This window comes from Ursus americanus, chromosome 10 (genome assembly GCF_024610735.1).
Source record: "Ursus americanus isolate L20-20 chromosome 10, mUrsAme1.1.p, whole genome shotgun sequence".
Classification (NCBI taxonomy): domain Eukaryota; kingdom Metazoa; phylum Chordata; class Mammalia; order Carnivora; family Ursidae; genus Ursus; species Ursus americanus.
In genome coordinates, this window is record NC_142136.1 from 66,663,871 (window position 1) to 66,677,285 (window position 13,415).

The window sequence follows — 13,415 nt, forward strand, 5'->3', positions numbered from 1 at the left end:
GGCAGTTGTTAAAAGAGTGAGATAAACCCCTATGTTCTGATAGCCTTATAAGAACATTAAGTAGAGGAGAAAGTTGTAGAAAGGTATTCTATGATCCCGCTTACATAAAAATAAAAGATAATATGTATATAGGAGTGAGAAAGTACAACGGACTGAAATCCTGATCTAGTGAACTAAAGAGTGATTTCCATGTTTTGCTCTGAGTGTATTGTTTCTACCTCCTTTCTATAGGAAAGTATCTAGGAAGTTCCTGTGTTAATTTTTAAATAGAAACAAAAATGCTTAACTGTTAATGTGAATGTTGTCTGCCTATCTGAATAATGGAACTATAGAACTTAGTTCTAACAATTTCCCATTATGAATGGTTTGAATCTTGAAGACAAGGTAATTGCTTCTTCAGAGCAAACTAGTAAGCTACTCTTCTTATATTATAGTTAACTAACTGGACCCTCTGTTTATAGTCCCTTAACTATATTACACACTCTTTTAAAGCTGTCATGTTAAATGTCCTGAGTTTCATATTTTTATTCTCTTGCTCTAAAAAGTCATCAGGAGCTCCCTTAGCTGGCTTTAGAATTTAAAGCCCTACCCCATGTTCTCTCCAACTACTTGTGCAAAGTATCTCCCCGCTACCCAACCACAACGCAAAGTTCTCTACCTCAGCCAAATGGGTCTCTTGGTTCCCAAATGAACAGATCTAGTATGCACCCAACCCCCAAACATTCGCACGTTATCTATAAGGTGTTAACTGTATTGTCTTCTCTCTGGGGATTTTTCACCCAAGATTTTTATACAAAACTATAGGCACTCAGGGGCCATAATGCAGATTTTATAGTGAACCCAGTTAAACACATTAGCTCAAGAATGTAAATTATGGGGGCACCTGGATGGCTCAGTTGGTTAAGGCCTCTTGATTTTGGCTCAGGTCATGATCTCAGGTCGTGAGATCAAGCCCCACTTTGGGCTCTGTGCTGGGCATGGAGCCTGCTTAAGATTCTCTCTCTGCCCCCCCTCCACCCCCACTCATGCTCTCTCTCTTAAAATAAAAAAGAATGTAAATTAAGCGCAATAAATGAAATTTACATTTTTATCCATCACTTTCTAAGATCTCAGCCTGAAGCATTTTATATGCTTTTAAGTTATTTGAATTCTACTCCAAATCAATAGTCTAAGAAGTTAAGACCATCAATTCTGAATAGTTCTATTCCGTGACCTTTGAGCAAGTCTAGGTTTATTTGTAAAATGTTGGTAATACATGTTTCTCCTAATGGGAGATGATGTAAGCAAACAGGTAGCAGCGTATCCAGTAAAACATGTCCAGTATTACATTCATCCTCGTGACTAGGAAATCCCAACCAAGGAATTATGTTATCACTACTTTAAAATTTATTCAATCAATGTCTATTTTATGATTAATATTTGAGGTAGCATAGAAAGAGCATGGCTTTGGAGTTAAACAGATGTGGTAGAATCTTCAGTCACCACTTCAGAGATGAGAAATCTCAGGTCAACCACAATCTCTGATGCTCAGTTTCCTCACCTGTGAAAAGGCATACACAGCATCAACTAGCACACAGAACTACAGGAAGGACTAGGTGAGATGCTAATTGATGAAAAGATTTAAATAAGGTATCTTGCACAATTATCAGGTTCCTTGACCTTAAACACATTTTAATGTCTGTAATTTATCCAAATTTGACTAATGTAATTTATTCAACATCTTTTGAGCACTATGTGCACTACGCACTGTACTGAGCACTAGAGATAAACTAGTTAACAAAAACATATCATCTCTGTCTTCATTCAGTTGAGGATTCTGGAGGCATCAATGAAATAATCCAAATGCCAACTGTGTTAAGTGCTATGGAGTGGTAAGCTAAGGGAGCACGTTAATAGTGGGGTTTGCCCTGATCACAGAAATCGAGAAAAGCTCCCTTAGGGAAAATTCTCACTTCTAGTATGAGTAGGAAACCAATATAGCAGGAGGAGGAAGAGTGCTCCGGACAGACAAAAGAATATGCTTTATCTTTTGAATGTCTATATAGTTTTGTATATACCCTAATAGCTTGTACCTCTGGCAACTAAGTGCAAGAGACTGAAAGAATAGTGTAGCTGGCACAGATGACAAAGACTGGCTGGAGAGGAGTGACCAAAGATGCAGAGCTTTGTGGGGCCCATTATCCTAAAGACAATGGCAAATTGTCAAAGGGTTGCCGGATTTATACTGTTTATTATTGTCGTTGCTGTCATTACTGGGTAGATGGGATCACTGTATTTCACAACAGTCTGGTTACACTGTGAAAATGAATTTGAGGTCAAGCAAGAGTAAATGTAAGCACACCAGTTTGGAGGCCAAGAAATGATTAAGAATTTAAAAGGATTACATTGGTGGGAAAAAAAGAAAAATTTGGGGTGTCTGGGTGGCTCAGTCAGTTGAGCGTCTGAGTCTTGGTTTTGGCACAGGTCATGATCTCAGGGTTGTGAGGTCAAGTGCCACATTGGGCTCCACACTGGGAGTGGAGCCTGCTTAAGATTCTCTCTCTCCCTCTGCCCCTCCCACTTTCTCCCCCTCTCTTAAATTAAAAAAAAAAAAAGAAAAATTCTAGGGATAATCAGGAGATAAATTCAACAGGACTAGATAATCATGTAAGGGAGAGGAAAAGTCAGGGGAAATTTTTAGAATTCTGATTTGTATTACTAGTTGAATGCGAGTTGTATTTTCAGATATATAAAGATGACCAGATATAGGAAGGAAAGTTTATGTATTCAGTATTGTGGACATGTTGAGTTGCAAGAACAGCTGACCCTTGAATGACACAGGTTTCAACCGTGCAGGTCTACTTTATCCATGGATTTTTTTTCCCTATACATTCAGTACTATAAATGTATTTTCTCTTATGATTTTCTTAATAACATTCTTTTTTCTACTTATTATTGTGTAAGAATACAGTATATAATACATATAACATACAAAATATGCGTTAATTGACTATTATCAGTGAGGCTTTCAGTCAACAATAGGCTATCAGTAAATTTGGGGGGACTCAAAAGTTATACACAAGTTTTCAACTTTCTGGGGGGGGGGGCAGGAAGGGATATCAGTGCCCCTAACGTCACCTTGTTCATGGGTCAATGGTATTATTTTTTTATTTTTAAAATACATTATTTTTTTAAATTTGAGAGCGAGCACACGCTCAAGAGCACAAGCAGGGGAGAGGAGGAGCAGGCTCCCCAAGGAGCAGGGAGCCTGATGTGGGGCTCGTTCCCAGGACCTTGGGACCATGACCTAAGCCACCCAGGCGCCCAACTGTATTTTTTTCAAATTAACAATAGCAACAAAAAGCCCAGTTCTTGCCACTCCCCTACTCAAAGTCCTACAATGGATTTCCATCAAATTCTAAACACAACTCCTGAGAGATACACAATTATAATCTGGCTCTTCGAAATCTCCTGACTTTCCCTCATACCCCTTTATCCCATGCTCACTTTCACTTCAAAAACATTGGCCTTCTTGAAATTACTGATACAAAGTTCATTCTTCCCTGAAGACTTTTGCACTTACTCTTCCTTTGGCCTTGTAATACTTTTTTCCCGGGTGTTCACAGTGTCTATCCCTCACATAATGGAAGTTGATGCTCAGATGTCACCTTTTCAAAGAATCTTCTTTGACTATCCTATATAAAATAGCCTCCCCACCAAGAGGCTGGGCTGGAAAGGCAGAATGAAATCTCCTATAGTCTTGGTGTGCTAAAGGAAAAGGCCTGTCATACATAATACAGTCTTACCCTCAAGACTTGTGAAACAAACGGACTGAATCTAACTAAAGCTGTACTCCAAGCCCAACTCCATGGATTGAGGTGATCAATCCCTACAATGTGTAACAAAATAAGGTAAATCTTCTCCCGGGGGGGGGGGGATCGCATCAACCTCAATCCTTCAGTTCTTTTATACACACTGTCCTGCATAAAATAAAAAAATTACAAGCCCTAGATACAGGGAGAAAGAAATACGATCAGGAAAAATGTGACTAATAATCAAGAAAGAAAAATCAGGTAATAGATTAAGACCCACAGATGATTCAGATGTTGGAGTTAGTTACATAATTCAAATCTCTGCCAGCACTGTTAAGAAGGGGGAAAAAAGGAAAAGAGTAGAAGAGACTCTCAAAAGAGAAATGAAATCTATAAAATATAATTAACTGGACATTTCTAAAACTAAAAAATTCAATATTTGAAGTTAACTAATTGGATGGGCTAAATGGAAGACTGCACAAGGCAGAACACAAGATTGACAAATCTGAAAATATCCAACCTGAAGCACAGAGAGAAAACAAGAGTAGAAAGAAAGGGAAGAAAATAAAGAGCACATGGGACATAAACGGTACAACGTATTTATAATTGGAGTGTCAGAAAGAAAGAAGCAATAATAGAGTAGAAGTAATATGTGAGGGGATAATGACCAAGAATTTTTAAAAAACTGACAGAATATATCAACTTGCAGATCCCAGAGCTCAGTAAACCCCAAGCAAGATAAATAAAATGAAAACCATAAGTAGGCCCACCACAGCCAAACTGCTGAAAACAAAGAGGAAATCCTAAAAGCCAGGAAAAAGACACAGGACCTACAAGGAGCAAAGGTTTTCAGCTGCTTTGCAACAGAAAATATGAAAACTAGACGAAAACAGAATGCAAAGTTTCAAACTGCCAAACAAATAAAACTGCTGATCTAGAATTCTGTTTCCAAAGAAAATACTCTTCAAGAATGAAGGTCTGATAAAGACCTTTCAAACAAATGCTGAGTTAACTACCACAAGACCTGCACTGTAGGCAATACTAAAAGAAGCTCCCCGGGCTGACAGAAAAGGAATTAAGATGACACCACAAAACTATCACCAAAAAAAAAAAAAAAAAAAATAGCAAAGAGAAAAGAAAATGTATATGTAAACAAGAAAGAACACTATTTAAAGTAATGATATTGTGGGATTTATAACCACAAAATATATGAAAACTATAGCACAAAGAGTAGGAAGGCAGCAAATGGAGTTGAACTGTTTTAAAGTTCTTGAACTGTTCAGAAGGTAGTAAAAGCATTAATGTAACACAGAATATAATACGCCATAAAAAGATACTGTTAATCTGTATGGTAACCACAAAAATAATACAACTAAGTACAACTAAAAAGCAAATAGAAGAGACAGAATAGTTGTTAAGTACAGATGACCCCTGAACAACAGGAGTTTGAGCGGGATCCTTTTTTGATATAGTACAGTAGTGTAAAAGTATTATCTCCTCTTTATGATTTTCTTAATTTCTTTCCTCTAACTTACTGTAAGAATATAGCATCTAACATTACAACACACAAAATACGTGTTAATCAGCTATGTTATTGGTAAGGCTCTTGGTCAACAGTAGGCTATCAGTAGTTATGTTTTTGGGGACTCAGAAGTTCTATGTGGATTTTCAACTGTGTAGGGGTTGGCACCATTAATCCCCACATTGCTCAAAGGTCAACAGTACTTGCCTGAGTCAAAAGAAGGTAGGGAAAGGAGCAAATAAAGGAATACAGAAAAGACTGGCAAAAAAGATAGCAAGATGATAAACTTAAAACCTACGATATCAGTAATTATACCAAAAGTAAACAGTCTAAACACTCTAAAGAACAAAGATTCTAAGACTAGATAAAAGAACAAGACGAAAGTATAAAATGTTAACACACATTTTAAACATAAGGATATATATAAATAGGTTGAAAATAAAAGGACAGAAAAAGTTTTGTCATGCAAACAAAACAAAACTGGTATGGCTATATTAATATCAGACAAAGTAGGCATGAAGTATTTGTACAGATATCAAGTGACATTTTATAATTATAGAAGTATAACTTCATCATAAAGGCATAACTCTACAGTTTATGTACTGAGTAACATAGCTCCAAAGTATACAAAATAGCTTCTCCTCCAATCATTTCTACTGTCTATCTTGCTTTTCCTTTTCTATTCACCACACTTTTCACAATGACATTATATTATATATTTAGTTATTGTTTCCTTATTCCCCCCACCCCCTTGTGGAGAATATAAGCTCTGCAAGGGCAGGGACTAATTCTATCTAGATCACACTTTATCCTCTGTAACTAGCCTAACACATAGTAAGCACTCAATAAATGTTTGAACAAATGAATAAAAGTGCCACTAGCAACTTATATTCTCAGTGCTTACTTTTAACGTTCATATGATAACATTTATTTTCTTCAGTTATGCAATCCTTTAACTTAAATAGTACTTAGGAATCTCTGTTAGCCAAAATTTTACATGAGAAATTTAAACAAAAAGCTTGAAAAAATGCTACTGGGTAATATATTTCCTTTTTACGCAATAAAGTCTCCAAAAAAAAAAAAAAACAAAAACCATCAAAATGTGCCTTTCTTCATTTAGTAAACATATTTAAATATATATATTGATTCACATAAATAAAATAATACAATTACATATTAGCTTTCATGTTTATTCAACTTCACAGAAAATCCAAAAATGTGTCTGAAATTGGTTATCTATCTAAATACCAATTGTTCATTATGGTGACATAATACTATGTGGTGGGGGAGATATGCCTAAGTTAAACAAATTCTTAAATTCCTGACATTCTTCAAATGGGCAAAAGGAAATCTTAAAAATCAAACTTACAAGTTGTAAGAAGATACAGAAAGTAATTTAACCTTTAATACCTGGAACAAGTTTTACAGCCACATTTGTAATTTACATATACAGTGGAGATCACTGAAAAAAAGCTTCCTGTTGCACTGCAGCAAGAAATCTTATTATAATGTAGATTAAATGAACTTGCTACAGAGTGCAGCAAGATAACCTCACTGAAGAATCATAAGATTTTCATAATGGAACTTGTTACAGTGAGTCAAATATTTTCTTAATTTTATACAGTACATATTTTTCAAAATGAACATTATCACTGAAGAGTTTGCTAACCACTGTTAGCAATTACTGTTGAATACATACTTAATTTTACTTTAGTTATAGTATGTGGCTCTCCAAATGTTAGCACATGAAATGTTAAGTTTAAACATAATAATAAAATAATCCCCTAAGATGATGACTCAGGACATCAAAACTTTGATCATTATTGCACCTATTTTTCTACAGAAAAATGGAAAATTTACATCATAATCCTCCCAAAAAGTGAACAGACAAGTTGCAAAATCACAGACTTATTGGCATTAAACAAAATCTACAATGAACATTTTTTGTGAACTGATGTACAGAATTAATGTGCAATGAAATTTGGTTAACTATGATCATGCAAATAAAAATCCTCCACAATCATTTTTTCGTTATGTTTTATAAAATGGTCTTAAAGATATACTTCCATAAACATTTCCGGTGCAATTTAGTAAATGACAAAAATACAAAGCTATCCCTTATTCTTTATTTTATAGATTTAAAAACATGCTTTTGTACTGCTGAGATACAAATAGCGTGTTTGGGAGAACTGAGCTCATGAAACGGTTAAAAACCAATGTATCTTGGTCCAACATTAGCTGCCTTTGTACAGCAGCCTCCCATAATCACTGGTGTCAGTACTGTTGGAAATGAAGAATAGTTAAATATTGAGAGATTAAGACACAATTCGAAACATTTTTTAAAAAATAAAAGGCCGTTTCATAAACATGAAGAAATCTTTAAAAGAAAAATAACCACATCAACTGTGATATACATTGGAAAATAGTAAAATGTCATTTTCCAAAATAGTAGTTTCTTTATTATATCCCCCATCTATTATAACCAATCTTGGAAATATACCTTAAACATAATGGTGTATTATGTGAAAATGCTCCATTATTCAATGTGATAAATTTAATAAGTTAGGATATGATTTTCTTTTCTGATGTTAACTCTGGAAAAAATAAAAGAACAGCACCTGAAATACTACAATGAATTTAGGCAAGCATTATGTAGTAACTTTGATGTTTTGGTTCATAATACAGTTTACAAAACTGTATAAAGGATACTGACTTAAGTAATTTGTTTCTATATTTTGCAGATTACAATGAAGAACAAAAAAAACTGTTCTAAATCCAAATAAATTTCCACTTCTCCCAATGTAGATGAAATGAATTTCATTCAAAATTTATAAGATTGTGATACCTACAGTAGCTCAGATAGTTGGATATATCACTCCCACCCTGTCCCTCCCCCCAAAACAAGTTTTTGGCTCCAAAATAAAGTACAATAATAAACTCTTGATGAAAAACTATGTTATGGGGCAATCTATCATATACTATGGCTAAATATGAATTTACAGAAAAGAGCACATCCCATTTTCAGCACTTTTTCATAAACATGCAACTCACTATAAAATACAAAACACTTGCTTTCAAGAACAGCTTTATAAAGACACTGCATCAATAAAATTTTTTCTTTCTGATTTACACTGTTATGGAGAACTGGAACTTTTCTATGTGTATATATCAGATTTTATATTATAGTGTAATAATTTGCATTTTCTGAACATAATGTTCAAGAGGAAATATCTATACACAATAACATTCTAGACTATTAAAAACTAATTCAAATTACAGAATTTTATTGATACAGTAGATTAATAAAAACTGAAAAGGGATGATGATAAAATGGGATAAAGAATTCAGTACATTATTTTATAACACACTCTTTAAAATTAAAATATTTTAAATCTCTCTTTTCTTAAAATTTTCACTGCCATGAAAGGCCAGAAAATTCTGAGACCAATACTGAGGTGTAAAATAATCAAACTTCAGGACTATTTCACAATTTGCGTGGTGTCCTCCCATCGGAGGCATCATTCAGGTGTAATGGCAGACAATTTAGCACCTCTGAAGATTAAGGGTGCCTAGGAGTAAACACTAGGTAAGATACACAAGGGAAAGAGACCATTTAACTCTCCAACAAACAATGACATCAAGAAAATGACACCATTTGTTGAAAAAATTTTTTTCACAGTAAAATTGCAGAGAATACAAATACAAACACTGACAGATTACTGCTTAAGATCCATCCTAACAAACTCTTTCCAAATCAATAGATCCAATAAACAGCTGGGTACTGTCAGTTTAAAGCCGCAGATAAAAGCTATACAAGCACTTTAGAAGTCAGAAACATTTAAAAAAAAAAAAAAAGAAAGAAAGAAAGAAAGACAAAGAAAAAATATATTTACAAGTTTCTTCTTTAGTTTATGTCTACATAGCCATCGCACATCACACTTCCACAAGACTCCATAGTCAATGTTATCACCACGCATATGGCTAAAGCGCTGTGACCACAAACACATGAGGTCATCAAAGGAAGTTCCAACTGTCCATTCTCCAGCAGTCCCGCTTTGTGCATCAAAGGCTTTACTTAGCCTCAAGCTTGACAAAAAAATGCTGCTTCTCAAAGCTTTCACACAGAAAGTTATTAGTTACATTTGTTCATCGCCTTTCTCTTTTAGAACTTCGCCGCCGTACCTTAAAAGAAAAATTATCAGATGCTTAATTAAAATATTAGACATAGCAGTAATTAATTATAATTATTTTTTAACCAATCATTATTCTTAGTTGTTCCTGATTTTCTTTGCTTTTCTTCAGTGGAAACCTTTCTCCTATTTTAAAACTTTCTACCTCACCATCACATATTTAGACTTTATATAATATTTGAATACCCAGATAGCTTTTCCCACAATAGAGAATGAAAAAACTATTTTACTTTTCTATTTAGTAATTTTAAAGAGAAATGAACAGAAATCAATGTCAACAGCAAGAAAAATAATCGCAAACATTTTTTCACTTATGTTTCTGTGGTAAAAGAAAACATTTGATCCTTATGAACTTAAGCTTACAGTTGTCTTTCTGAGAAAAGTTACTAAATGTGGATTGTAACAATCATGAAATACATAGAAATAATCTGAAATTCAGACATACTACAATTTACTGGCAAGTATTAATGAAAGCATAAAACTTTATTCTAAAAAGTCCGGTATTAAGAGGAATATAAACAGAATAGGATTTTAATAATTAAATTAATTTATGGTGCAGTTTGTTGTTTTTTATGAAGACATTAATCACTATGAACTCTTCAGCCTTATTCTTACATTCAAAACAATAAAAAAATACTTTAAGAAACAAGCCTAACAACAAGTTTGAGAACACAGTTCAGGTATTTTTCTGTGGTCTTAACCCCTTCACATAAATGAAACCTGGTGCAGACAGAAGTGCTGATTATGTTAAATAGCACAGAGGGGTAGGGGTCAACTCTGGGACTAGATCTCAGAACACAGGTTTCTCAAAGATGGCTGGCTGTGCTAATCCAAAGACTGAGCATTAGTGTATCATCAAGAGAATAGTCCTTACTTAAATGTGTTAACCGTATTTCTTCCGAGAAATACTCAAGATGTGTTAACTGACAAGGCCATTCTTTAAAAAATTATCTCAGGAAGAATCACATTCCGACTTTTGTAAAAGAAATGTCTGTTACCAATTTTATGAATTTTAAAGATGTGATTTTATCCTATATGGTTAACTTCTAGTTTCTACTGTGAAACTCAAAGAAAAAAGTTAAGAAACATAAATCAGTCTATTTAACATTTAACGGTGCTCTAAAATCAAGGTACAGCTTAAATGCCTGAACTGTCAACATCACACAGCTACCTGTTCTTCTCTATGTCCAGCTTTTATTTACACTTCCCGAGGCTACATTATTCTCACGTAAGAGTCTCAGTATTCCATAAAGGATGCTCTCTAATTTTCCAAGCTGGTAGATGGAACAACACAACAAACTAATGAAGAAAAACAAATAAACACTTAGATTTATAAGTAAGAGCAAGTACTATATGTATCTTACCAACTATTTACCAACTCTATTCTATATTCTATACTATCACACATGGTACTTTAATAAACACATACATTTACTGGAGAAACTTCCTCTTCCTCTGTTTCTTCCTGTGGAATATCATCATTGACAGGAGAGCCACCCTGAAACACATCTACTTCTTCACTTGAGTCATTTTCTTTAGTAGCTGCTTGTTTGGAGCGTCCTACACGGCTAGGGTAAAACAGACGTAAAATAAAATGAACATTCTGATCTTTAAGTAGCACAAATGTTTTAAATATTTCGTAAATTCTCATTTTTTATTTTTATCCTTCATTACCTTACAAACCAAGACATATTTTTCTTATTCTAAACCCTAAACCAGTGTTTAATCCTAGACTCTCACCTACAAACACTGACCAAGTAACAAAAACATGTGTGACTGAGACCAATACCATAAAGGATTTTAAAACATAAACCAGGGGCGCCTGGGTGGCACAGCGGTTAAGCGTCTGCCTTCGGCTCAGGGCGTGATCCCGGCGTTATGGGATCGAGCCCCACATCAGGCTCCTCTGCTGGGAGCCTGCTTCTTCCTCTCCCACTCCCCCTGCTTGTGTTCCCTCTCTCGCTGGCTGTCTCTATCTCTGTCAAATAAATAAATAAAATCTTTAAAAAAAAAACCAAAAAAACAAAAAACCATAAACCAAAGTCTGCTCTTCCTTTTATCTCTCCCAACTCAGTAAAAGGCATCTGCATGTCCTGAGCTGCTCAGAACAGAAAATTTAGAGTTCTTCTTAATAGTGTACCACTCTTCATCTGGCCCCACAATTCTTACAAAGAAATCTCAAATCCTATTCACTTCTCTCCACCTCTATTGCTACTACACATTTCCAAACCATTCTCTTTACCTCTTCTTTAAAAATGTAGAAACACCTGATTTCACTCACTCCCCCTCACTAACTCCCTGCTATACTGAGAGAAATTCCATAAACCTCCTTAACAGTACATTAGGCCCTGCAGATAGTCCTTGGCTACCTGTCCACTCTCATTTTTCTACTCCCCAGGTTCCTTACAACTACAATCTGGCAAATTCTTGCCTTCCTTCAAGTCTCTGAATTGGCCAAGATTTTTCCTACTTTGGAACCTTCAAATCCAATGTTCCCTCCAATTGTGTTCTTATTCCTGTTCTCCATCAGCCTAACTCCTACTATTCTCAAGAAATCAACTGTCACTTTCCAAAGAGAAAACTTCCCAATTCCCTAGCCCTTCCATTACGTTCTCTTACAGTACCCTAAATTTTTCCTCAGGGTACATATCACAATTTAGAATTTCATATTTAATGTGATTATGTAATGACTACATGTCCATTTAGATGGTAAGTCCCTGAGGACAAGAATCATGTCTATTCTGTGCCACTATATCCCCCAACACCTAGTACTCTCTGAAACAAAGGAGGCAATCAAATACATGTAATAGATACCACCATTTAATCAAATGTATCCCTCTTTATATTTTTCCTATCTGCATGTATATTCTTTAATTAAAAACTTTTTATTTGAATACAGTTGACCCACAACAGTACATTAGCTTCAGGTATACAACGTAGTGATTCAACGTGTTTACACACTATGCTAAGCTCACCACAAGTGTAGCTACCATCTATCACCATGCAATGCTACTATAGTATCACTGACCATATTCCCTATGCCGTGCCCCTTTATTCTGCTGACTTATTCATTCCCAAACTGGAAGCCCATACCTGAGACTCCCCTTCACCCATTTCGCCCATACTCCCACCCCCACCTCCCTCTGGCAACCATCACCTTATTCTCTGTATAATTTTTTTAAAAATTAAGAATATAGCTTATCACTTCTCTCAGGTAGTCCAAAGTATTGTTTAATCCACACTCAAACCAAGTAATTTTTTCTACTCAATTCAGTTTTTCAGAGTTAACAGAAGAAAAAACAGGAATTACATGGAAGTACAATCTTTCTCAATTCCACTGAGGTCAGAACAAGAAAAACAGGCAGTCATAACATATGTTATTCTACTAGTTCTAAAAAAAGAGGTTCCCCATGAAGGGAGGATACACTGTTAAGAGAGAATATAGAGTCTTTTTTTGCACTGATTTTTAAAAGAAATACTGGCTTGGTTTAGAACATTTATATGAGGAAATGACATGATAATCATTTAAGTCCTTAATATTTTGATGCCCAAATATAAACAAATTACAGTTATGAGCCTGAAAGATATTTCTGTTATTTCCTCATTATAAAATTAATTGTGGAAATTTAATATTCCTTAATAATTTGTTAAAAAACAGTTATTTTCCGTAATTGAATCCAAACACATTTATGAAGCTAACCACAAAAATATACTTACCTTTACTTTTTACCTGAGAAAAAAATTAAATGGAAGAGGGCATGAAGTAGCTAGACACTCAGGTAACTTTTTCTCTTCCTGTGGAATACACAGGAATAGGAAATACTTCTAAGATCTTAAACTTAAGTATTTAGCCAAGGTGTGCTGGCAAGTCTGAAAAGCCAAGGCACTGATGTAATTATGTGATGGGATTAC

The 13,415-nt window shown here is 34.7% G+C and overlaps 1 protein-coding gene across 6 annotated transcripts in view; it reads right to left on the reverse strand.

Moving 5' to 3' along the window:
* Positions 1-6,487: 6,487 nt before the first annotated feature.
* The window catches only part of PDS5B (PDS5 cohesin associated factor B), a 186,464-nt gene continuing 179,536 nt past the window's right edge, over positions 6,488-13,415 (reverse strand). For all 6 annotated transcript variants that reach the window (XM_087865205.1, XM_087865202.1, XM_087865201.1 and 3 more), the window contains 2 exons: positions 10,933-11,071; positions 6,488-9,495 (listed from right to left, as the gene is read on the reverse strand). In XM_087865205.1, the coding sequence (XP_087721331.1) occupies positions 9,460-9,495; positions 10,933-11,071 (175 nt within the window). In that variant the 3' untranslated portion in view covers positions 6,488-9,459. The remainder of the gene's footprint in view (positions 9,496-10,932; positions 11,072-13,415) is intronic.